A 25,825-nucleotide genomic window follows, 5' to 3' on the forward strand; every position below is an offset into this window, starting at 1 on the left:
GACTTACATAATAAGCCGTTCCATTTTGTTATCTGTTATCATTTGTTATTGAAATTTTAACAAATTATTGTATTGTTACAGCGCTAATTTTCTTTTAGTAATAATGGTTACTAATAATTAATAATTATTTTGAATAATGTTTCAAAATAACCAAACAAGGACCAAATGCATTTTTCTCTTTGAATTAACCAAATGTAAACGCACTATTTAAATCTTCGCTATCTGGCAACACTCACATTAAACTGACAGGTTTCCAGCGGTTTCAAAATAACAGGTTTTGTTTTGATTTATTGAGTTGTGTATTAAAAACTTATTGGTATTCGCAAAAAAATCGCAGTAGTCTTGAAATAATGAGTTTGGATTCGTTGGCATCTTTAGAAAACATTTTATTAGACTCTAGTTCTCGTTCGTCGAAAGCGGAACTACATGTATTTAGTATAGTTTGCACCCGGAATGGCTTATCAGTTGGACGTTTTTGCTCATGTTGATTACAGTGATGTTGACATGTGAGGGATATTTGGTTAATTTAATAGTATAGTAATGGACGCGACAGTAAACACAGCCTGTTTAGACACAGAAGCTGAGTGTAAAACTAAAGAGGCTGTAACGCTGCCGTTATCAGAGACCAGACTGGTTTGTATTGAATATCCGGGTTTGGTTAATAATGTGGACAAAATGCTGGAGACTGTTGGAGGGGAACAAGGGCTGTCTAAGGTGATCATTTATTTGTGAGGCATCTTCGTATTTTTCAGTGAACCCTTTTTCCCTTTAACGCTGTAACAGATAAAAGCACCAACAATATCAACAATCATGTAACCTTTATACATCAGTAACATCAACATCAACAAATGTGCACAAAAATTATACTGTGATTTATTCAAGATGTTTGGAAGGAGTCTCAGTATTAGGGCTTTGCAGCCATTGTAACTTTCACAGACATTAGGTTTCTGACAACAGGACAAATGACATGGCGATTAATTGATTTATTTACTTCAGAAGCCACAGGAAAAAAAAAAAGTTACCGATTCTAAAGGTTTCTATTTGTTGTTCTATAATTTAGAACAGGAAGAAACTCATTCAGGTGTAAAGTATATTGGTTAATAAATAAAATAAAATCTTGTTAACATTGGATAATAGTATAAATGTAAACATGTGTTTTGATGTAAACATAATAAATATGCATTAGAATAAGTATCATTCATATACATTGTGTATATATTGTGTCTTTTTTCTTTGTCCCAAATTTTTCTAACAGACGTACGGAGACTCGTCCAAACGGCTGGAGCTGCGGTATCGTCCTAAGGACCTTTACTGTCACCCTGTATGTGGGAATCGCTATTCTTCCACCAACCTGCTCATTCGAGTACGGCGTCGGACAAACAGACACAGCGGGGAATCTCACATCATCATGGAGATCCAGGGCCTCATAGACACCACTTATAAATTTCAAGGTATACTCCTCTATCCAATATTCCTTTAATAAAAATAAAAATCTTAAAACTAAACATAAACCTGCTTATTTTTCGTCAAGGAATGGCAGATTTTCAGTACCTGGCTATGCACAGAGAGGCAGACGGATCCCAGATATCTTTGTATGACAAGATCTTGTTGCGTAAACCTGAAAAGAAGGAGTTCTTTGACCAAGCTGTGCCACTCTTCATCCCACCTCCTATTTTCTCCCGTCTGGATAATCCGATAGATTACTACTATAGGCCAGATGTTGCACACAGGTAAGCATATTATAAATCTTATGTTCAACTTCATTTATTGTTCCAAAATCCATTTATTGTTTCTGATTAAATCTTATTTAAAGGAATTAAGCACTTAAGCACTCAAATCAAGCATGTGGCTTTAAAGTGCTTTTGGCATCATAAAATATACGAGACAATCATATTCCAGTATGCAAATACAGCCAGTGTAACACATTTCTATTCCAATTTCAGACAGACAGACAGCAAAACTGTGTTAATATCATGATCTAGAAAAACAACAATCTTTGTAGTTTAACCAGACCAAAAATCACCTGGGTTCTTTGTAGTAAAATCATTTTCATCACTTTACTGTTTCAAAATATACAGAGAAGGAACCCCTTCACATTTGATTGCTAAAGAGAACCTGATCGGTCCAAACCGAGCCCGGAGAGCCCACAATGCCATTTTTGTGAGTTTTGAAGATTTAACTGTACCCACTGAGCCTCTAGAGGCTGCTAAGACAAACTGGCAGAAAAACGCTATACACCAGAGTGACCTGAAGGCAGAGGAGGAAATGAGGAAGGTACGTTTTTAAAGACGAACTGCGTGTGTAACTGAAGTGTTGAAAATATTCATTTACATTGCCAATCATATATATGTATATATCACTCAAATTAGGTAGTTACTATAAGTGGCTTTTATTTATAGCATTTAAATTAGATTTTATTGTCCAATTGCTCCTGCCTTTAATCAAACACAAAATGTGAATATCCTTTATTTCATGTTTTTTTTTTATATGTTTTGTTCTATGTGACTGTGTTTCCTCACACAGCTGTTTGAAGGACGGCCCATATGGTCCCGCAACGCCATCAAAGCCAACATCAACATTCACCCGGAGAAACTGAAGCTCCTGCTCCCCATTCTGGCATATTACATGGTGACATCTTTTTAAACTATCAAACAAACCGTTAGCAATACATTTAATCATATGTCAAGTTGGATTGAGGTTTAAAATTCACTTTGCTTTGTTTAGCGTCTTTCAGCATCACGGATAGAATTTTCAATGTGATTTCTATATTAACAAGGAATAAAACTTGCTATTATAGAAAATAATCAAAGCCTAGTGATGAGTTGTGTTGAGGTATTTCTTACTACTCTGATGTTTGTTTTGTGTGTGTCAGTTGACCGGGCCGTGGAGAAGCCTGTGGGTGAGGTTTGGTTACGATCCCCGTCAGAACGTAGAAGCCAAAATCTACCAAGTTCTGGACTTCAGAATCCGCTGTGGAGTGAAACATGGTGAGAAGCTCAGAACCCAGTGGGTCCGTAAAGCCTTTATTCGTTCAGACTGCATGTTCGATGCAGGTGTATCACTTTTTTATTCTATACGTATTACTTTTTAATGAATCGATGAATCGTTTATTTGGAATGGACTCATTCGAACACATTCAGCTACCAGTAGCATGAGATTTAATTTCTCTTAGTAATTACTGGATATTGATGTTTGGTTTTTCCATTGTTTTCTCTCTGTTCTGCTCCCTAGGACACAGCTTCAATGAAATACCAGTAAAGGCTAAAAGAAGTGCTTTTCAGTACACACTTCCCACCTCGGTCAACAAGGCAGGTGAGGGGAGTCGTAATACTCATCTGTTTATCCTGCTGTTCTTGTGACGTGTGGAGATGTTTCTAAGCCATCATTTTTACTCATTTATTACCGATCCTGTCTAGATCCTTAAAATCAACAACTTCTGGAGCTTTATAGTGCAGACGTTATGAAAAAAAAAACATTGGAATTAACACTCAGCGTGCACTTTATTAGGAACATTAGCACACCAGCACATGACTAAACATGACGCAGGATCACTGAAACTGGACAAAATCTTTTTCAACCTTTCGGTTAATTCTTATCCATTGTAGCATCAGATTCTGCCTCAATTCTTGTTTGGCATTTTGAGAGGCTTTTCTCTTCACCATGAGTCCACAGAGTGATTGTTTGCACTCCTGTACCTTTTCTGTCAGCTCGAACCTGTCTGGACGTTTTCCTCTTCTTCGCATTGTCTTGTGTAAATTCTAGCATGTGTAGTTGTGTGTGAAAAACTGACCAGACCAGCATTATTACACTGATGCCACATGACTGCCCGATTGCAGAAATGAGCAAAAAGTATGGAAGAGCGTTGTTGTTGTTTTTTCCCCCCTATAATTCAGAATTCCTTTAATTTTTTTAGCTCCCCAGGCAGCTAGTTTGAAGGACATCAACCAGGACAGTTCATCAAGCATGTTATCCTCAACATCGAAATACATTCTTAAGGTAAAAATGAAATCTATACTTTATTTTAATCAGTTTTTGACATATTCACAATTAATTTTGGAGAATCTCCAGGAAACAAGTTCCTGTTATCAATTGCAATACAGCACCTTTGTTTTCGATCATGAGCTTTCCCCCCTTCTTTCTCAAATTACATAAGACACTAAACAACAGCATATCATTTTACAGACAAACTGGAAATTTCTTACTTATTTTTTCCTTTTGTCACAAAGTCTTACTTTATTATACATTTATTACGTTATAAATAAATGTCTCGTCACAGAAAATCACCCCGACGGTCTTTTTAACATGTTGATGTGAAGGTTGCCAGATTGAACCCCTGATTTTAATTCGGTAGAATACAGTGTGTTGCCAGATGTCAGAAAAATGCAATATTTAGTAAAATATCTTGAGATTATAATCCGGTTTCATCGATATTTTATTGCAGGATTCGGTTTACATTTACCGTGAGGGAATGTTACCACCCTACCGACAGATGTTTTACCAGCTGTGTGATCTGGATGTAGAGAAGTAAAAGACCGAATCATTTTGGAAAATATGTCTATGTCAGAAAACACTTTCTGAAAAATATGTCCAGGTTTAAAGAAAATGTCCTAGAAAGAAGCTTTTACACTCGCACTTGCCTGCGTGTTTAGTGATTGTTTCTTCACGATTGTCAGAATTAAGAGCGTCATCCATAAAAACGACGGGGTCGAGGAAGTCTGTGACGAGCGCGACGGCTGGTGTTTGCCACGGACCGCGGACGAGCTCAGAAACATCATCTCCTCCATGATCATGCAGGTGGCACGAGCCAAAAGACCTTGTAAGCAGAAACCTCTCACTCATGCAACTTGTTGGATTCCAGGACTTGTTCACTCATATAATAGACTTTTAATTCAGCTTCACATTTATTAGAACCTTCACCGCATTGGCAGAATTAGGGATAGTTGAATATTGACTGCCATTCAGGATCCAGAACCAAATACACACCTACATATTTTTCCAGTGCTGCTGGAAAATTTGGCTCTGTTATTAACTCTGATCACATAATATGATTATTACTTTTATTGAAACTCCTATACTATTTAGGAGCAATAGTGTTTAGCATGACATTTTTACTTGGTATAAATCTGTACCTCATTGTGATCCGAGTATCTTAGACACCTTGATTTTGTGGCTTGCGTTAGTTATATAGTAATTTGACACAGGAGTGGAGTTTCTGCTTATTCGTCAATGGAATTGCAGCTGCAGTTTGTGCTGTGTGTGTGTGTGTGTGTGTGTGTGTGTGTGTGTGTGTGTGTGTGTGTGTGTGTGTGTGTGTGTGTGTGTGCGCCTGCAGATTTCTTCGTGTCAGCAGCAAGAGAACCGATTTGTTCTCAAACGTATTGCTAGCTGTGCCACTTGCTACTATGGCAACCAGAAGTAGGAAAGCATACAGTCTACATCTTAGTATTAAGACCGATGACTTAGTAGCTATAAAATCGCTACGTGTGAACGTAGCTTACAATTTTATTAACTAAGTGTGACATCGGTTTGTAATCGATCATTCAGACACATCATGAAAACAGAGAAGTGTTTTTGAACACAAGAACTGTACCTTATAGAGGTTGAACAAATATAAAGAAAACATTTTATTTCAAAAATAGTTTGCTTCACGTTTACTTCTTTAAAATATACATCAATAATGTATATAATTTGACCAGGGGGTGCCCAAACATTTACATACAACTGTACATAAATATATTTTATTATTGTCCGCAGCTCTGTCTTCCCCGAAGCTGAGGCCTGTCCGGGCCGGACGTAAAATCGAAGAGAGTGGCGAGGATGAAGACGACAACGATGACCATGATGACGACGACGACGACGATGAAGATTACAAGCCTGAAGGGAGTGAAAATGAAATGGAGACAGAAATACTTGATTACATGTAAACTAGACCTGTGGACTTTAAGCTGTTTACATTGACTTAAGTTACATGTTTAATCTGGAATATGTATGTTTTTTTTGTTTTGTTTTTTTTTGTAAAAAAATTATTTGTTCAAAGGCTGAGTTAAAAAATGCAGAGCATGGACCGATGCATAAATGAAGAAAGAAATTAGGCCTGACATGAAAGACGGATATGTGAACTCATGCGTACCGATAATCCTGTTTTATCTTATATTTCCATAATGAAACAGAAAAGAGATAAAGCTGCAAAATTGTCTTCAGAAACGCAGCAGGTGTGTGTTTAGAGAAGCAGCCACAGGTGTAAGCTGGCAGGTCACTATCAGGACTTGGACCTTCTGCAATTTCGGGATTGTATCACACCTTTTCATGGATACACTGCGTTCCCTGTTTGTACAATAACAAAGTCAGCATTAAAACTATGTGTATTCAGGGAGATGACGGTGTCTGTTAACAATCAAAGCTCATTTCTGTATAGCGGCACATCCTGAAGTGTTTTATTCCTTTCATACACAGCAGTTTATAAACAATTATAATCTCTTCTTAAATTCAAGAAATTTAAAATGTATCATCATGTACATAAAGAGTGCTTTAAGAATCTAAATAAAATGAAAAATGGTAAATAACGGTCCCACACGAAAGACTGCGATATTATTTCAAGTTCAAGTTCACTTTATTTATAAAGCACATTTAAAACAGCCACAGGACTGACCAAAGTGCTGTACAATAAAAAAAGTGTTAGTAAAAATACACAGAAAAAAAATGATACGAAGACAAGAGATAATAATAAAAAAGCAAAATAGGAATTAAACAATACAATAATACTGCGATAATACAATTATATATTATATTATTATGAATCATATTATTAATCAGATCTGTAACTGTAAGCATTGCATGCAGTAAAAAAGTTTCTTAGTGAAAGATATAGCGCACGTACAGTACGCTAAATTATGAATAATTAAAATTAGTATTAATTATTAAGCGAGTAAGTAAATAAATAAATAAATAAATGCAACCCTTTAAACGTTACAGTATATCCAGTCAAAAAATGACATAGGAGATATAACACTCATAATTCAATTCTTTTTTTGTATAGTGCTGTAAACATTGCTGTAAAACAGATTTAGAGGGGAAAAAAATCTAAAATGATTTAAAAGTTTACTTTTTTTTATTTTATTAATTATTATTTTTATAACTGCAATGGAACCAGACTTTAAAGGGAACTCAACCTAATCTGTGTGACCCTGGAGAGCCTGATTATAAATAATTTTCTTTCTATAACTGTACATTATAAACACTTGTTAATTCACCTGCCTCTTTTTTTATGTTCTCCTGTGAAGTTAATAAAAGAAAAACTTTATGTCTGTCTGTTACCCCGACACTGGAACATGGACAAGTGCTGAGCTGATGGACAAGTTCTGACCTTTTCATGATGTCTACCATGGCTTGTCATTCATGTTGTTTGTCTTGGAGCTCATTTGGAAATCGAAGCATTGCAACATGCGCATTTTAAAGCTGCTGTAAGCTTTCATTTTTTTTTAACCGTGAGAACTATAGATAAGGAGACACGTGTTGGCCCTTGAAATAAAAATAGCGCTATGCAAATTTTGCTGTGCAGAGATAGGAGCAGATAAGTTTAAATATAAAACCATCCTTGGTCGTACTGCTGTGTCTAGTGAATAGAGATGGCTGTGTTGGGAATTTTAGCGGTTTTGGGTTTTTTTCTGAGCGCTGTAAATGCATCTTCGGTGAGTCAGTACAATCCAAGTTGACTTGATCTGAACCTTTGAAATCATTTGCAAAAATTAAAAAAAAATATATAATTTCATATGATGTATATTTTCTACAACAACAAAAAATGAAGGACAAAAAAAACAAAACAACAAAATAATTTTGCTTTACATTTTAATTATTTATCTTAACAAAATCTGGCCATAACTCATATTTTCATAAAATGCAAATTTACAAAAATAAAAATTTTTAGTGTGTGTGTGTGTGTGTGTGTGTGTGTGTGTGTGTGTGTGTGTGTGTGTGTGTGTGTGTGTGTGTGTGCGCACACCATAGCTTGGAGCTGTATACACAGAAGGAGGGTTGGTTGAGGGAAAGAATAAGAACCTTGGACTCTTCCGCTCTATGGACGTCTTTAAGGGGATCCCATTCGCCGCACAGCCCGTCCGATTCCAGAAACCGACTCCTCACCCTGGCTGGAGTGGTGAGTCGAACTGTTTCCATGATCTGTTTCCTCTTTGGGTCACTGCCTTATTTTTTCTATTTATTGATCATTTAAACCTCTGGTGGTGCTTAGTGGTTAGCACGTTCGCCTCACACCTCCAGGCTTGGGGGTTCGATTCCCGCCTCCGCCTTGTGTGTGTGGAGTTTGCATGTTCTTCCCGTGCCTCGGGGGTTTCCTCCGGGTACTCCGGTTTCCTCCCCCGGTCCAAAGACATGCATGGTAGGTTGATTGGCATCTCTGGAAAATTGTCCAGTTAGTGAGTGTGTGAGTGAATGAGAGTGTGTGTGTGTGCCCTGTGATGGGTTGGCACTCCGTCCAGGGTGTATCCTGCCTCGATGCCCGATGACGCCTGAGATAGGCACAGGCTCCCCGTGACCCGAGTAGTTCGGATAAGCGGTAGAAAATGAATGAATGAATGAATTAATAAACCTCTGGTGTGTTTTTTCTCCATGAGCAGCAAATGAGAATGTATAATTACAGTAGTACATATTGTAACATTCCTAATTTGTACAAACCAAGCATGTGTCACATGTTTAAATTGATCTGGGAGAAAAATTGAAATCTGGACACACAGAGGTTATTTCAATAGATTTAAATTGTATGTGGGAAAATGTATTTAATGGGAGCACGGCTACAGCGTTTACGATTCGGTCAAGAACTTTCTGTGGTTCTTTGGTTTCCTTCCAACTCCCAAAAAAAATGTATAGTAAAAACGTTTGTACATAAAGTCCTTGAAGACGGATCTACAACATTATAGTGTCTAAAATATGGTGATATGGTTGTACGTAAACTGATTTTTAGAGGATTAGGATTTTAACTTCCTGTGTTTCTGTGCAGGGGTTTTGAAAGCCAATGACTTTCCTAAGAGGTGCCTGCAACTGAACCTACTTCAGAGTGGAACCCGTGGCAGCGAGGACTGCCTTTACCTCAACATCTGGGTCCCACAAGGCCGTTCAAGTAAACACCCTATCAACCAGTAGGATTCATTTTCAAAACTAATGTTGTAGTTATAGTGTAATTTAACCTTTTTTTTTTTTTTTTTTTAGTTTCTACTGGCCTCCCTGTCATGGTGTACCTCTTCGGTGGTGGTTATCTGGTCGGTGGCTCTTCGGGTGCTAACTTTTTGGATAACTACCTGTACAGTGGAGAGGAGATTGCTGACCGGGGAAACGTCATTGTTGTGACTGTGAACTATCGTGTCGGGGCGCTTGGATTTCTCAGTACTGGAGATTCGGAGTTGCCTGGTGAGAATCGAATGCTTAATGTTATCTATATGGTCGCTTACTTTTAAACAACGGGTCCACTAATTTGATTGGACAAGCTTCACTCCAAGAGTGCTTATACATCTTATAACCCCATTTCACTGTGTTTATCACTTCACTTTCATCTGTTTTCTCCTCATAAAATTTCACTTACTGGTTTAAAATGGAAGAACTATTTTCTACCACAAAGACTGTTGGTGTTATAATCCGAGTACATCAAATTTCTGACCAACCATAATAGAGAAATCGACATCTCTTTGTCTTTAAAGACCTATACTGAGCAACCAGAATTAGTCTGCTCCCTAAAAATAGCATAACATTTTCATAACATTTATGAAAAATATGAGTGTGATAAAAATGACCACACCATCGTTCTTAGGAAACTATGGTCTCTGGGATCAGCATGCTGCTATCGCATGGGTGCACAGGAATATTAAGGCTTTCGGAGGAGATCCAAACAACATCACTGTCTTTGGAGAGTCTGCCGGAGCGGCCAGTGTGAGCTTTCAGGTATGAATCGTATTGTTTTTCCTTTGAACCTGTATCCTGTATGGATATGTGCTTTTCCTTTGTGAGTTGACGAGTGTGTGTGTGGTGTATGTGTGTGTGTGTGTGTGTGTGTGTGTGTGTGTGTGTGTGTGTACAGATGCTGACCCCACACAACAAAGGTTTGATTCGCAGAGCTATTTCCCAGAGTGGCGTCGCTCTGTGTCCTTGGGCTGTTAACCGAAATCCTAGAGCCTTTGCTGAAGAGGTAACTATGCAGCCAGTAACATGATTAATCATTTTACATAACTAATCAAAAGGATCTATAAAGGAACATCTTGGTATATTAGATTGAGCGTTTTCGAATTTTATCCAGAGACGGGCATGTGGCTGATATGGCTGCATGTAGCACAACTTGATATTTTTTAGTGAATCATGCTAAGTTTAATCAACGAAGCTTAATCGACTAAGAAACTATAGAGCACCGTGTGACGATTCATTTTATTATGTACCAAGGAACAAATTCTATTCTATGCAATGTCCTAGTAATAACATCATTTGTTCAGGCAACAATTTGCTATCTTAAAAAGTCTAAAATTTACATACAACCATAGTACAGAATTTCACCTGTACATTCACCTGTTAGCTTTAATTTAGGTCGCATGACATATCGGTGCCACTTGATTGCACCGAAATTTAAGGAAAATCTGTCATGACAAGCATGAAAATAGATCAAGAACAAAAAATATTGATCGTTCAGTGTGGATTTTTCCTTTATACCGTTTGTATCAACGGTATCCTATAGCGAACGGAGCATGTAAATATTGTAGGGGAAAAAGGAGTAAAGGTAAATTATAATAAAGTGGTTGTTTTACATGCTAACAGGTTGCTAAGAAAGTGGGCTGCCCCACTGATCAGAGCATGGCAGCCTGCCTGAAGATGACTGACCCTGTCGAGCTAACTGCCGCTGGTACCCTTAACCTGAAAGGATCTGCAACAAGTAAGCACTTTCCTTTCACTAAAAGCAACACTAACGACAGCTCCTTTAAAACTCCTCCAAAGTCACTGAGTCATTTCATCTCTTTGTCATGTATTAGATATGGAACTGAAGTTGATAAGTTTTCAAAAATACAACTGAATAATCTATTGTCTTGTCTACTTGTGAGTGGAAACAAAGTTGAGTTGATTGGTACGCAATAACTCAGTGAAGTTGCCATGATTAAGTATAAAATTCTCCTTTAGACCCCATTGTGAAGAACCTGGCGCTCGCCCCTGTGATTGACGGCGATTTCCTCCCCGATGACCCCAGCACCCTGTTCGGTAATGCAGCTGACATCGACTACATTGCCGGAGTTAACAACATGGACGGCCACCTTTTCACAGGCTTTGATGTTCCTTCTGTCAACCAGCCTCTCCAGCCTACGCCTGTGTAAGAAACACTTAATAACACAAAAAGCAACAAACGCAACATCTTCTGTACTTAGACTTTCCTCTGGTGGCTGGAAACATAAATAGCTTTACCTCTGAGTGTCACAAAGAGCTCACACTTCCAAGTTTCTTCCATGGCTCCTTCCAAAAAAAAAATATATATATATATATATATTCCACCATGAAGGTTGTAGCTGTTACTATAGAAACAGAACATTTATTCCTTTGTGTTCCCCTGACACAGTGAAGATGTCCAAGCTCTCCTGACTGCTCTGACTAGTGATAAAGGCCCGGAAGCTTCGGCAGCAGCTTATAACCAGTACACTGCTAGCTGGGGAAGCAAGCCTGGCAAGGATGACATCAAAAAGACAATCATAGACATCGAGACTGACTATACTTTCCTGGTGCCAACGCAGACCTCTCTGTATCTACATGCCAAACATGCCAAGTGGGTGAATCCTTAACGGTACCGAAGTAAACGAAAGCTAAGAGCTTACAGCAGTAGTAGATGTGTTATATAATCTTGCTTGATTCCAACACATGGCTTTATTTGACTTAATATTAAGACATCTTGTTCTGTTCGCCGTTTCAGGACGGGCCGTACATATTCGTACGTGTTTTCTGAGCCCAGCCGCCTGCCTGGCTATCCCACCTGGATGGGAGCTGATCATGCTGATGATTTGCAGTATGTGTTTGGAAAGCCTTTCACCACTCCTCTTGCATACCTGCCCAAGCATCGCAGAGTCGCCAAATATATGATCGCTTACTGGACCAACTTTGCCAAGACTGGGTAATACATCTTAAAGATATAACTCATGACTCACCCAGACTTGTGTATTTATGCACTCTTGTAAGACAGATGTATAGTTGAGATGTTAGTCAAACTCAAAATGCTGTATTATAAAATTTCTTATACTTAATGCACTAGCTAACCAGCTAGCCATATGTTATTATCCTATGCTAGCTACCATTATTTTGGCTTCATCAATAAGGTTTCTGAATGGATCAATTCTTTTCCAGTCGCCTAGCAAAAGGATTTGTGATTTGTTCAACAATGACTGCGAATTACTGAGTTTGTATTTTACACCATCGCTTTCTTCTGCTCAGTGACCCCAACATAGGTGAATCGGAAGTACCCGTAGCCTGGCCCAAGCTGACTGATGGCCACCAGTTTGTGGAAATCAATCACGACACGGGTAAGAACTCTATCAAGCAGAAAATGAGAGCTCGCTTCGTCTACTTCTGGAGCACCACCTACACCAGTTTTCCCAACGTCAACTGAAAGCCTCCACAGATCTGTCTCTAGTTATCTCTGTCATGAAACATCACGCAGTCACACTGAAAGTTAAATGTATTCAATAAACCAAACTGTCTGCACTTTTTTCCTTTGGTTTTGCCTTTTATAAAAATATTCCAAATTATGGGTGAATTTATGGGGTAGTTGACACTTGAAACCAATCCATCTTTATTATATATTGCTTTTAGAAAAGTCTTTTAGAAAAGTATTCAGCTCAACACAGTTGTTACATCCAAAAGATTTCTAATGCTTATAAATATGTGACAACATAAGTTTGGTGAGGAAGCATAACTCTGTAGAAATATAACGTGGCTTAATCACTTGGTCCTCCTAGCTTCCTCTTAGCTGTGTGTCTGTGTCATCCTTGCAGATACTGTATACCTAACAACACACATTATACACAGTAGATTACATTTCAGCTGGATTTATATTTTTGACCTCCAAATGAGGACCAAGTCCAAGAAAAAGTGGACATATTGTCACCAGTGTCTCACTGATCAAGGCACAGGTTAAATAAAAATACATACAAAACATACACCCTTAATGGTATCATTTCAATAAGGAGACATTTTTGCTGGTCCTCTAAAAATTCGAACGAAATCCTATATGTATTGTTTTTTTGCTGTCGCAGTAACACAAACGTTGGGTTTGTGTCCAGGATCTAAACATCACATCACATCACACACACACACACACACACACACACACACACACACACACACACACACACACACACACACACACAAACGCACAAACAATGCTCGCGCCTCTCCTAGGTTACATTATAATATTGGGGAAATGCGTGACGTCACAGCTTACAAATAACGCGCACACGCGAAGAGTCACGGGGCTTTGGCGGTAATTGATCTTTACGCCGGTGTGACAGTGTGTGACTTGCACTGATCGAGCTGCATCATGGAGAGTTCTAGGCTCATCAAGGTGTGCGCCGGAGTCGCTATAGCTTTCACCGCAACCGTCCTGATGCACATGCGAGACCCGTCCGACGTGCTGGACAGCGGTTACGGTTACCCCGAGTTGTGGCGGAAAACCGGCCTGGCAGGAGCTCCGGCGCGCGCTGCGGCGTGCATCGTAGCGGGCACTCTGCTTTTGGCAGCTGGTTGGCTTTACCGTCTCTTGTTCGCGCCTCTGGAACTGCTGCGGAATCCGGACGATGTTGGATACGTGGCGGAAGACGGGCGCTCACGAGCCCGCGCTGCCAACGAGGTGCGGCGGAGGCGCAAGACCGGAGAACTGCCTCCAGTTTACCCGAACGGCTGGTACCGGATCCTGGATTCGCACATGCTGGAGCGGGGAGACGTCAAGAGCGTTACCGTTTTGGGTATGTAGTGTGTAGATAACTAGCTAAACGGCGCACGCGAGGTTTTTACGCACTAAACACTCCAGCGCGAGCGTGTGTGAAAACGTGACTTAACGAGATCTCCATCCGTCACTGAGCAAAGACGTCTGCTCTTGGCCCAAAATGTGATGTAGTAATAAACATCTGTCCAACTTCAGTAAAACGTCCAGGCAGTCATCACTGTGTACCACTTTAATCACTGAACCCTTATAAATATATTTAATTATATTCCCCTGGTGATTAGCACATCCTGCCGAATCTGAGCTGTGCTGTATAAATAGCTCTCCTCACCCAGTTTTGCAGTCATCTGCCCGTTTTGAGGTCATTTCAATAACTGGCACTAGCTGCTCGAATATGGAGTCAGACTGAGATCTTTAACGTTAAAAAATGAGTAATGAAGCATAAAGCCTCGGTTTTATGTTGCAAAAATATTGAGACGTCCCTAACTCAAGATTTCCACATTCATTCTCTTGTAATATAATATTCTTTGCTCCTGCTCTGTTTGTTCAGTAAGGTGCAGCGATGGGGATTCCGACTCTTTTCACTGAGTCAGATCACTAATACGAACCGACTCTTTCGGCTGCCAATTGACTCGTTGCCGTTCTTATCTAAACCGGACACAATTCTGACCAGTCAGCGTTTTTGTTTTTTTGTTTTTTTGTTTTTTAAATTCCAAAATGAGCAAATATGGGGTCTGATTGTGATCATGATGGATCGATGGATAAAAAAAGAATCATAACGTGAGGCTCAGGATTTGTTTTGGAAAATATTTAGATATTCCATAGAGACAAGATTTTTGAAATAGTCCTAATTATTTTGTAACTGCTTATATTCCTTTCTCTTGATTTTTTCCGTGTGTGTGTGTGTGTGTGTGTATGTGTGTGTGTGTGTGTGTGTGTGTGTGTGTGTGTGTGTGTGTGTGTGCATGTGTATGTGTGTATATGTGTGTGTGTGTGTGTGCATGTGTGTGTTTATGTACTGTATGTGTGAATATATATGTGTGTGTGTGTGTGTGTGTGTGTGTGTGTGTGTGTGTGTGTGTGTGTGTGTGTGTGTGTGTGCGCGTGTATGTGTATATGTGTGTATGTGTGTGTGGGTGTGTGTGCCTGTGTGTGTGCGTGTGTGTGTGCGTGTGTGTGTGTGTGCGTGTGTGTGTGGTCTCATACATGCAAGTTGGCCTTCAGTGTACACCTATTAAACATTACCTAGAGATCCATCCAGGACTAACCAATGCCAACTAGTCACAAGTGTAAGAGCTGTGATCAATGCATTACATTTACACAGTGAAGGTCACTGACTGTAAATGTCAGAACACACCCAGAGCCTGATAAAACTTTCATCAGAAAATAGACTTAATAACAAAGTGCTTTCACTTAACATTACTTTTGACATACAGTTATTTAATAAAAGTTATTTAAAAAAGGTGAGATTTTTAAGTTCTTATTCATAGAATAATAAAATAATATTGCCCTACATACAGTATTTGACCTCTTACATCTCTTATAGACTCAGAAGCACATTCCTTATACCATTCAGATCAATACTAAACATGGTTTCTTAATATATGTGCATGGAAATTATTATCAATAACAATTCATTCTAATGTAAATGTAAATATAAATATGATTCTATTTCAGAAATTATATTCACCTCATTTAATATAGTGAAATAAAAGTGTCAAAAACATTCCCCTTTACATATATATTGCTAAGAATTCAGATTAGGAATAATTTCCAAATGCATTTTCTAAAACGTTGGGAGTCAGTTATTAAAAATCCGACAATACGCATATCAGACAGTTTAAATGTGACGGAGTGAAAAGCATCTCCACGATCAATCAGTAACTGAAGATCCTCTGACTCCTGTTGTGCCACAGATACTGCTTAAATTACTGACTGAATGCAACCTCACTACAGAAAATTGAGGATTAAGCTGTTTGATTTTGAATCTCGTCACCAAGGCAGTTCAGCGTCTTTAGTTACCTCGTGTGCTTTATTCTGTTTTTGCTTCCAGGAAGGTTGCTTTGGAGAGTTGTTGTAAACAATCTGAGGAACATTTTCTTTTGTCATTAAGGGACACGAATGTATCCTGGCTGGGTAGAAACGTCACGTTTCTCCTCTGGATTTCCTTCAAGAAGATCTGGCTGTGGCTCAGGTTGCATATTACAAAACAATGCACAATGAATAAGATGAATGCAGGTTGAAGGACATGTGTGATTTATAATTGTGACTTATTTAGTTTCAGTCATTTCCGAGATTACCCCTAATGCTGTTCTACTTCCTGCTATTAGTGGTTCCATTGGTAATTCTGTCTTTAGTTTGTTTAGCGTCAATACTGTACATCATCTGCTCAAACAAACAACCTTTAAAGCTTTAACATTCCATGCCATCACTGTTGTCATCCTATTGTGCATCCCACATGCAAAATAAAGACATGCAGATTAAAGGAATCATGATATAAGCACAAAGTTTCTTCATGACAGTAGTGTGGTGGTTTAAAATGTGGAAACACGTCTGCATTTAAAAGCTTAATGGGCCGTGGATATCAGTGGTTACGGGCTATGAAAGGATGAATGAATAAAACATGGTTTCACTTCATAGTGCTGGCGAGGGTTGTTAATTTCACCCTAGGGACAGTTCTGAGTTAATATGATTTAATTAGGGTTTAAGAGGTATGCTAAGAGAGGAGTTATTGATTGAAAAACCTCCAGGAAGTGCAGAATTAAAGCGACACCAGCCAATTTTTTTTTATTTGTCATGTACCTAGTTATGCCCTGCGATGGGTCGACACTCCGTCCAGGGTGTATCCTGCCTCGATGCCCAATGACGCCTGAGATAGGCACAGGCTCCCCGTGACCCGAGAAGTTCGGATAAGCGGTAGAAAATGAATGAATGAATGAATGAATGAATGTACACAGTTATATACAGCATACATCTTGCAGTGGAATGAAAATTCGGCCAACTGTGTGGAGAAATAAACTTTTCAAGAAACTAAATTGAAAGTAAGAATAAGTTAAAATAAGAAGAACTTAGAATTGAAATATATATTTGAATATAATATTCTAATATAAATATAAAATAACATATTTGTTATAATAATATAAAATTGAAATATTCCTGTATTTTGATCAGTAAAGGTTGCTGGCAGTGTCTTCACCATGAAATAAATATTTTATTTCTTACATCATTAAAAGCCTTTGAGTTTCATTGAGTGTACAATATTATGAATATGTAATAATGCACTAAAGTCAAAGTCAGATTTAATTATATTCTTTATATTGAAAATGGGGGGACACGGTGGCTTAGTGGTTAGCACGTTCGCCTCACACCTCCAGTTTTGGGGGTTCAATTCCCGCCTACACCTTGTGTGTGTGGAGTTTGCATGTTCTCCCCGTGTCTCGGGGGTTTCCTCCGGGTACTCCGGTTTCCTCCCCCGGTCCAAAGACATGCATGGTAGGTTGATTGGCATCTCTGGAAAATTGTCCATAGTGTGTGAGTGTGTGAGTGAATGAGAGTGTGTGTGTGTGTGTGTGTGCCCTGCGATGGGTCGGCACTCCGTCCAGGGTGTATCCTGCCTCGATGCCCGATGACTCCTGAGATGAGGCTCCCTGTGACCCGAGGCTCCCTGTGACCCGAGAAGTTCGGATAAGCGGTAGAAAATGAATGAATGAATGAATATTGAAAATGACCTAGGTTAACCAATGTGTATAGCATTAAAACAAAATCTATAAGACTCATCATCATCATCATCATCATCATCATCATCATCAAATTTAAAACTTTTTCTACAGTCAAATACCAAAGAAAATAAATAACTCAGAGTTTTTTTTTTTGTGGGACTATTAAAGTTTATTGTCAGTTTCATTGAAAGCACAATCACCTCTAAGCTCCAGTCTAGATTTGGGATCCGTTAGTAGCGCTTGATCACATTACAAGATCTTAAAATATCAGTAATCAACTGGCAACATTGATCGTCTTATCTGTAGTTTGCACCAAACGTTGCCTTTTTCACCTGTGATGTCTATTACACTGAACTGTTTTCTCACATTAAATCCTGTGTAATTGATGATTGGAGAAGCGTGACCACTGACTCACTGCTGCCCTCTTCAGGTTACTTTGGATGGAAAACTGAAGCATGTTTTTGAGAATAGCGTTTGGCTGTTTTCCAGCAGAACACAAGTCCGTCTCTCAAGACATAACTTCCTTGTTTGCTTTTGTCTTCTCAGGTGAGCAGGTGGCTGTGTTCCGGGCTCAGAATGGGAAGGTCCATGTGGTGGATGCCTACTGCCCTCACCTAGGGGCCAACCTGGCTGTAGGGGGCCGAGTGGTGGGCAACTGTATAGAATGTCCCTTCCACGGGTGGCAGTTTCGAGGAGAGGATGGAAAGTGTGTCAGGATTCCATACGCTGAAAAGGGTACGTAGATAGATAGATAGATAGATAGATAGATAGATAGATAGATAGATAGATAGATAGATAGATAGATAGATAGATAGATAGATAGATAGATAGATAGATAGTGAATGGAAAAGGGAATGAATGTATCATTGGATAGATGGAGGGAGAGAAAGATTGAAATAGTTGGATGGATTGATCAGGGAATAAATGGACAGATACATGAATGGATAGATAAAAGGAGATGTTGATAAATGGGTGGAGGGATGGATGGATGGAGGGATGGATGGATGGATGGATGCCCAGTGGGTGTACAACTATGTGATTGGATATTATCTATCTTGCTAGCTAGCTAGTGCTACTGTTTAACTCTGTAACACCTCTGTATTTTTATTTGTACAGTGCCGGAGTTTGCTAAGGTTCGCTGCTGGCTGAGCTGTGAGATTAACGAGCAGATCTTGGTTTGGTTCCACTGTGACGGAGAGGAACCAAGCTGGACAGTTCCTGAGCAGAAGGAGATCACCAATCACGAGTGGGTTTACCGAGGACGCACAGAGCACTTCATCAATGCTCACATAGAGGTAATGTTACATGCTAGAAGGCTTACAATTCACCAGATAAACAGGACATCTGAGGCTCTCTAGATAATGTTGTACATCTAATTCTGCTGACAATAAACTGATTGAGCAGTAATGCACGAATGATATTAAATTAGACTTAGAAAAACAGCAGAAGGCTATCGCATCACTTGGACATGTTTAACCTGTGTAGGAGATACCAGAGAACGCTGCAGACATCGCTCACCTCGCTCACCTACACACACCGGGTATCGTGAGTGGCGTGGATCTGCGTTACACCAACAGTAAGACCTGGGAGTTCATCCGCCATGACTGGAAGGTGAGCAAGCCTGAATGTGATCCTACAGTACACACTCCTACGTCACTTTATTAAACCAGAGGTCTTGAGTATTCTTTGAAACAGCACGTGTTTAACAGGTTTATTTCAACCACACACTCGATTCCAGCTTCCTATATAAATCAGGTGCAATGGGAACTGTTGATTGGTTGTATAAACCATATTGTTGGAAACAGTAATTCTGTAATTCTGGATTATTGTCCGTTGGTTATAACCGCATGCTTCTAAGTGTTCTATTCTTTTCATAATACTCGATGTGGTCATCTGTTGGGGGCCAAGTTAAGATTAAATTTCAGATCAAATCTCATGTACACTTAACCTTCTGCTCACTTACAGTATACTGACACTGTAATTAACTTCCTGTCATATAATGAAATTCCTGCCTTTTGCTTAGTGACTCATCATGTAGTCTAGTAGATACAGTCACAACACATAGCAGGGCCTTCACTTTGACATGTGTATGTGTGTTTTCTCTTAGGTGGAATGGAATCCAGAGCCAGAGCCTAATAAGCACTGTTCTCAGATGTTAGTGAAGCATGCTTTGACTGTATTTGGACGTCACTGGCCTCTCTTGGACGTGAATGTAGTGGCCAGACAGGTAATGATACATATGACCAGCAGGGGGCAGCAACGAGTTATGGAATATCTTGCTGATTTAAACTCTATTACTCAGTTCTGTTAGATGATGGCACTATTTTTACAGAAATGCTGTCATAGAAAATTACTCAAAACCAGTGCTGTGGTATCATCCAGCAACAAAAAAGCCAGAGACTTATGAATCATTGCGAATTATGATTCTGTCTTATAAATCTTCAGAATTATGTTCTGTTTTAGAAAACGAATCAGATTATTTTCCTCTGGAAAAATCTATGTAAACGAACACCTTGAACGGTCACATGAGCAGATATGCGCATCAGATACGTATGTCTCAAGCTCGCGCAAGAAATTGGACACATTTGTGGTCAATATGAGCTTAAATATCATGTCCTTAGCAATGGAATTGTGTTATCGACGATCACTTCATCTTTAAAGCAGATTGTTGTTCAGTGTAACATACACTAGTGTGTGTGTGTGTGTGTGTGTGTGTGTGTGTGTGTGTGTGTGTGTGTGTGTGTGTAGAAAGTCTCATAAAGCTCTGTCGCTGTTCCTTGTAATGGTCTGGATGGATTTTTTTAATTAAAATCCTCTTTAGAGCAAAACAAGTTTTAATCCGAAAATGAATGTTGTAAAAATAAATCAGGACGAGATTCCAATACGGCAACGCTTTCACATTAACGCATGGCCACCGAAGAGAGAGTTTTTCACATCTGCCCTTCACACACAATTTACCTTCAGCATTCTCTTATTTGTCTCTCTGTGTGTGATTGTGGTATCTTTGAAAAGCTCTAGCGTGTAACCATGGTGATGCTAATTATACGCAGTAATATGTGGGAGACGTGTCAGTGCTCAAGGCTGCACAGGAGCGAGAGTGTGTGTGTGAGTGTGAGTGTGTGAGAAGAAGTGAGGCTGAAGGCCGTTTGACTGAACGCAGCACGCTCAGAAGAAGTGCTGCAGACACGTCGTCCATGATAACGAACATGAGGAAGGATATGAGGAAGGAGCAGGACAACATGCATGTTCTAGGGTTTTATCTAGAAAATATTAAACAATTCAAAGTTGAACCCTTTTATTAAGCATGTGCAGTACAATTTATGAAGATATAATACTCTTGGAGCCATGCTGTTATAGGAAAATAATCAAGTGGCGTAAGGTGGAGTAATGCGACCTGATGTGCAGCGGCGAGTCTTGCACTTTCACCACCAGGAAGTGGATTGTTTTCCTGTAGCATCACTTCCCTTGGGGTCTCATTCCTCTTTTTTGCAATATGTTAACAAAAGCACATTAAAATAAATTTGTGATAGGAAGTGTGTGTCTTCTCTGTAGGTCGGTCCAGGTGTAGTGTTCCTGCTGTTTAATCACAAATTCCTGGGTCATGGTGTGATCTTACACTGTGTGACCCCGGTGGAGCCGCTGCTGCAGTGTGTGTCGCACTCTATCTTCTACCAGAGCAACATTCCTCCACTAGTGCCAAAATTTATCCTTCGAGCAGAGTGTATACAGGTAACTTGTGCCAAACAAACATCTGCACTGTGTGACATCACTGACAGCAGTGTGTGTGTGTGTGTGTGTGTGTGTGTGTGTGTGTGTGTGTGTGTGTGTGTGTGTGTGTGTGTGTGTGTGTTTGCTATCCCAACATTCACACTTATAACAAATTAGCTAATAAATTAATCTAAGTAGCAAAGATAGCTGGTGACTTCACAGTGATCCATTGATATGGGAAATTTTACAATGGTCAGGGTGTAGTTTTATAGTGATCCAGTTACTCAGTTTACAGTGATTCATTTGCTGAAGAACTTCTACAATGTTTCAATGACTTAGGAACATAGTTTTACAGTGAACCAATGTATTTTTGCAGCAATCCACTGATTCATGTAGTTCTACAGTGATACAGTGCCTTGTGTTGTTTTGCTGTGATCCAGTGCCTTGTGTAGTTTTACAGTGATCCAGTACTTTGTGGAGTTTTATAGTGATCCACTGCCTTGTGGAGTTTTACAGTGATCCAGTACCTTGTGTAGTTTTACAGTGATCCACTGCCTTGTGGAGTTTTACAGTGATCCACTGCCTTGTGGAGTTTTACAGTGATCCACTGCCTTGTGAAGTTTTACAGTGATCCACTGCCTTGTGTAGATTTACAGTGATCCACTGCCTTGTGTAGATTTACAACGATCCAGTGCCTTGTGTAGTTTTACAGTGATCCACTGCCTTGTGTAGATTTACAGTGATCCACTGCCTTGTGTAGATTTACAGTGATCCAGTGCCTTGTGTAATTTTACAGTGATCCACTGCTTTGTGGAGTTGTACAGTGATCAACTGCCTTGTGGAGTTGTACAGTGATCCACTGCCTTGTGGAGTTGTACAGTGATCCACTGCCTTGTGGAGTTGTACAGTGATTCACTGCCTTGTGGAGTTGTACAGTGATCCACTGCCTTGTAGAGTTGTACAGTGATCCAGTGCCTTGTGTAGTTTTACAGTGATCCACTGCCTTGTGGAGTTGTACAGTGATCCACTGCCTTGTGTAGATTTACATTGATTTAGTGACTCTTTTTGTTTTTCAGTGTTTCAGTGACATATGCAGTGTCACAGCATTCCAGACATACAGATAGTTTGACAGATAACCATTACATTAACATCATTTTACAGTAATCATGAGTCTTGCATAGTTTTTCAGTCATTCAGTAATTCTGTAGTGACTTTTCATTTGTACGTCTCAGTCACATCTGGCCTAGACTAAACAGTCAACCATTTTCTGTCCCATGAGAGCTTGAGAAGGATCTAGAACCGTAACATGGCATGAAAATGAAGTGTCTAGACAGACAAACGCTGAAGTTTTTCCTAATCAGTAATCAAGTCATCAGTCGTCTCTTTCCTTGCAGTTTGAGCGGGACGTGATGATCTGGAACAATAAGAAGTATATGTCTAAACCAGTGCTGGTGAAAGAGGACTCGGCCATCCAGAAACACCGGCGCTGGTACAGTCAGTTCTACAGTGAGAACAGCCCACGTCTGCGCTTCCAACACGAAACACTGGACTTCTGATCAAACACATGGACCGGACTCAAGGTAACATTTATCTCTATGGAGATACGGACACTTTTTTTTGGGTATATCGTATTTACGTTTTAGTAAAACATGCAATCTAAAATACGGTTTAATTTAATCCTTAGTTTAACACTCACACAGTCAGTGATTAAATGAATTTATCAACACTCTCATGTAGGACTGTGTTACAGTCATAAAAAACATTCATAACCAATGACTGAAAGTATAATGCATTATAACCACACCACTGTCATTTCAGTTATTTCATCTATTATTCACGATCGTTATTTAAGTCGGATTCGTTCTTGACGGTGATGAATATTAAATCTATCGTGACAGCAAATTGATGGCTTTGCTGCAGTTTCTTATCATTACTGTCACTGTCGATAACAAGGACTATATTGTTTTTCATCTTTCATTTTTTTCTCCTTTTTGCTCTTTTCTCAGGCATAAATATTAGGAGCAGATTGTAAAAAAAAAAAGTAATGTAAAAATGTATAGTATTGTATATTTAATATTTATATATAATATTGTATTATATAAATGTATAAATGTATTGATTGGGATCAGATTTCATAAAATGGGTGGTATAAATAATGAACAGTGAAAGAGAGAGAGGAAAAAAAGAGATAAAACCGTTTCTAATGACATTGACCCTGGTATATTTATAATCTTTATGAATCCTCACATCTAAATAATTATAGCTTATAATTCCTTGTGATAAATGTGGTAGTGATTACAGAGTAGAATTATTTCTAAAAGTGGGAATGAAATGTTCCTACGTATAAATACAGACTCTTGAACACTGACACGCTGTTAAATTAATTAAAGATCTACGAGACGATATTAAAGCTCATTAGAAATAAAAACAAGGAATCGTTCTACGGAACATTCATCTTGAACACAAGCTTAACAGAAAGTGTAACAGTATTTTGTAGTGTTATTCACCTACAGTATGTACCAAAGTACCTTATAGCTGTAATGTTATTATCTTTTTTTCTACTATACAGATGTTATGCAGCTGTTCAATCGAGCATCCTTGTAATGGTCCTTCCCAGACCTGAAATGCATCAAGATGAGCTGATGATCTTAAGATATTCAAATGTTCCTCAATCAGAACAAAACATCTCTAAAACCCAAGAGGACGCCATAATGGTAGCAGATTATTTCCTTCCAGTTTTTAAGGACCGTTCCGTCCTTGTTGAAGTGCCTGAAAGGACTGTGAATCATTAATATAAGTGCTAACTTTTTCTTGCTCTGTGAGAATCACTGTACTGTAGCTCGAATTTATTGCATAATGCGTTGTAATCAGGGGAATTTAACACATCACAACACATCGCACACTGAAGAGCTCTTCCATCTAATGCGAGCAATAACAGCTGACGGGCCGGAAGACGAAACGAAGACTCGATCATTTCTACACTGTGAATTACAAGGTCATCCTCTCGGTATTACTAAAATACAGGGCTTGAATTGGTGCAGCTATCTCCGTAAATACATACAGCCGCATCGATTCAAGCATGAACAAGTTTGTATCGTGAACGATTCTATACACGCCTCACTGCATTGTAAAGCCTGATACAGCTATCTCATTCTCAATTAATAGTAAGCTGTTGTTTAGAAATAATAGCAAAGGAGGCGTGGTCTCGGTGCCTGTCTGAACCATAGTGTTTAAAATTGCCGGCTTTAATAATACCCACGATATATATTGCATAATTAAGCATTAAGCATGTGTCAACTTTTATGTTATCTCAGAACGGAAAATGTACAACGCCCACAGTTTCTCATAAAGTAAAGAGCGACACTTATCCGTTTATAATTTATGATGTTAAACCACAAAGCCCTGAAGATTACAGTATGTTAGAAAACCTCCACATTTGTAAAGCACTGACACTGGAGAATCCTTCCAAAAACGCTACAGAAAAACCTAATGCATTTATATATAAATCTGTGATCTGACTTGCAGCTGGTACAAATAAATAATAAATGATCACTATATATTTTAAATCTAAATATTTATAAACACTTAAATATGTATTACTGTACACTGTAGCTACATAGCATTCGGGACGTAAAGGTTTAAAGCCGATAGAATCCGGGATACAATTTGTGTCTTTCTATTTCTATCGAGTCTTCTTGAGGTTTCAGTGTGTTGAATGACTTCATTACGATATGTCAGAGCATGCACTAAAAGCATGTAGGGTTTGATAAAGCTAGATAACTACTGAACTGTTATCTAACCACCTTTTTTTTAAAGCTAACAGTGGTGTTTGTCCTTGTGCGCAGCCGGACTACTTGCTGTTGCTCATTTGCCCTGTTTGCAACAACGAGAGCAGTTTGTTCTGTACTAATAGTATGGCATATTCCAGCCTAATCTTTGCCCATTATTTTTGTACATGAGATATGGCTGATACCTCAGACTAGCATTTCTACACTATTCTCTACACTAAATGAAAATACTGTATGTTTGCTTTAAAAAAATGTTTTATGGTTATTCATGACTTGTAAATCACTGATAGTCATTGACGATATTAAATCAAGGCAGTCGTGGCCTAATGGTTAGAGAGTTTGATTCGTAACCCAAAGGTCGTGGGTTCGAGTCTCGGGCCGGCCACGACTGAGGTGCCCTTGAGCAAGGCACCAAACCCCTCAACTGCTCCCCGGGCGCCGCAGCATAAATGGCTGCCCACTGCTCTGCGTGTGTGTTCATTGTGTGTGTGTGTGTTCACTGCTGTGTGTGTGCACTTTGGATGGGTTAAATGCAGAGAACGAGTATGAGTATTCTGAGTATGGGTCACTGTACTTAGCCGTATGTCACGTCACATCCGGTCTTAGACGTATAAGCTGGCTACCACAGTATGGTCGAATCCACGATT

At 39.2% G+C, this 25,825-nt stretch overlaps 3 protein-coding genes across 4 annotated transcripts; all 3 read left to right on the forward strand.

The window, feature by feature from the left end:
• The first annotated feature begins 357 nt into the window (after positions 1 to 357).
• On the forward strand, positions 358 to 6,568 carry gtf3c5 (general transcription factor IIIC, polypeptide 5). 2 transcript variants are annotated; one of them, XM_027152701.2, is made up of 11 exons: positions 358 to 714; positions 1,256 to 1,451; positions 1,532 to 1,730; positions 2,079 to 2,274; positions 2,524 to 2,628; positions 2,873 to 2,987; positions 3,232 to 3,312; positions 3,914 to 3,996; positions 4,442 to 4,524; positions 4,674 to 4,816; positions 5,755 to 6,568. In XM_027152701.2, exons 1-11 carry the CDS (start codon positions 541 to 543, stop codon positions 5,922 to 5,924), a joined length of 1,545 nt encoding a protein of 514 aa, XP_027008502.1. In that variant the 5' UTR covers positions 358 to 540; the 3' UTR covers positions 5,925 to 6,568. The 2 variants fall into 2 exon arrangements, with proteins under 2 accessions (XP_027008502.1, XP_047661594.1); XM_047805638.1 differs by having other exon boundaries at positions 605 to 728.
• A 963-nt stretch (positions 6,569 to 7,531) lies between these two features.
• Positions 7,532 to 12,726, forward strand: LOC113646466 (bile salt-activated lipase). Its single transcript, XM_027152749.2, has 11 exons — positions 7,532 to 7,688; positions 8,005 to 8,152; positions 9,011 to 9,130; positions 9,220 to 9,417; positions 9,815 to 9,945; positions 10,082 to 10,189; positions 10,807 to 10,921; positions 11,164 to 11,350; positions 11,594 to 11,797; positions 11,942 to 12,139; positions 12,457 to 12,726. The coding sequence occupies exons 1-11, from the start codon at positions 7,626 to 7,628 to the stop codon at positions 12,629 to 12,631; spliced, it is 1,647 nt and encodes a 548-aa protein (XP_027008550.1). The 5' UTR covers positions 7,532 to 7,625; the 3' UTR covers positions 12,632 to 12,726.
• A 673-nt stretch (positions 12,727 to 13,399) lies between these two features.
• Positions 13,400 to 25,609, forward strand: zgc:92275 (cholesterol 7-desaturase nvd). The gene is made up of 8 exons (XM_027152751.2): positions 13,400 to 13,985; positions 18,229 to 18,417; positions 18,799 to 18,977; positions 19,168 to 19,293; positions 19,790 to 19,909; positions 21,235 to 21,411; positions 22,785 to 22,970; positions 23,960 to 25,609. Exons 1-7 carry the CDS (start codon positions 13,562 to 13,564, stop codon positions 22,944 to 22,946), a joined length of 1,377 nt encoding a protein of 458 aa, XP_027008552.1. The 5' UTR covers positions 13,400 to 13,561; the 3' UTR covers positions 22,947 to 22,970; positions 23,960 to 25,609.
• The last annotated feature ends 216 nt before the right edge of the window (positions 25,610 to 25,825 follow it).

This window comes from Tachysurus fulvidraco, chromosome 21 (genome assembly GCF_022655615.1).
Source record: "Tachysurus fulvidraco isolate hzauxx_2018 chromosome 21, HZAU_PFXX_2.0, whole genome shotgun sequence".
Lineage (NCBI taxonomy): Eukaryota > Metazoa > Chordata > Actinopteri > Siluriformes > Bagridae > Tachysurus > Tachysurus fulvidraco.

Bases quoted from the DNA above. Each gene is read 5' to 3' on its own strand.
- gtf3c5 (XM_027152701.2), top strand. From the start codon at position 541: ATGGACGCGACAGTAAACACAGCCTGTTTAGACACAGAAGCTGAGTGT. The intron at 2,275-2,523 runs GTACGTTTTTAA...TTCCTCACACAG, and splicing joins CAGAGGAGGAAATGAGGAAG to CTGTTTGAAGGACGGCCCAT. The intron at 4,525-4,673 runs GTAAAAGACCGA...CACGATTGTCAG, and splicing joins TGTGATCTGGATGTAGAGAA to AATTAAGAGCGTCATCCATA.
- zgc:92275 (XM_027152751.2), top strand. From the start codon at position 13,562: ATGGAGAGTTCTAGGCTCATCAAGGTGTGCGCCGGAGTCGCTATAGCT. The intron at 18,418-18,798 runs GTACGTAGATAG...TTATTTGTACAG, and splicing joins GATTCCATACGCTGAAAAGG to TGCCGGAGTTTGCTAAGGTT. The intron at 19,294-19,789 runs GTGAGCAAGCCT...GTTTTCTCTTAG, and splicing joins TCATCCGCCATGACTGGAAG to GTGGAATGGAATCCAGAGCC.
- LOC113646466 (XM_027152749.2), top strand. From the start codon at position 7,626: ATGGCTGTGTTGGGAATTTTAGCGGTTTTGGGTTTTTTTCTGAGCGCT. The intron at 10,190-10,806 runs GTAACTATGCAG...ACATGCTAACAG, and splicing joins CTAGAGCCTTTGCTGAAGAG to GTTGCTAAGAAAGTGGGCTG. The intron at 11,798-11,941 runs GTGGGTGAATCC...TCGCCGTTTCAG, and splicing joins CTACATGCCAAACATGCCAA to GACGGGCCGTACATATTCGT.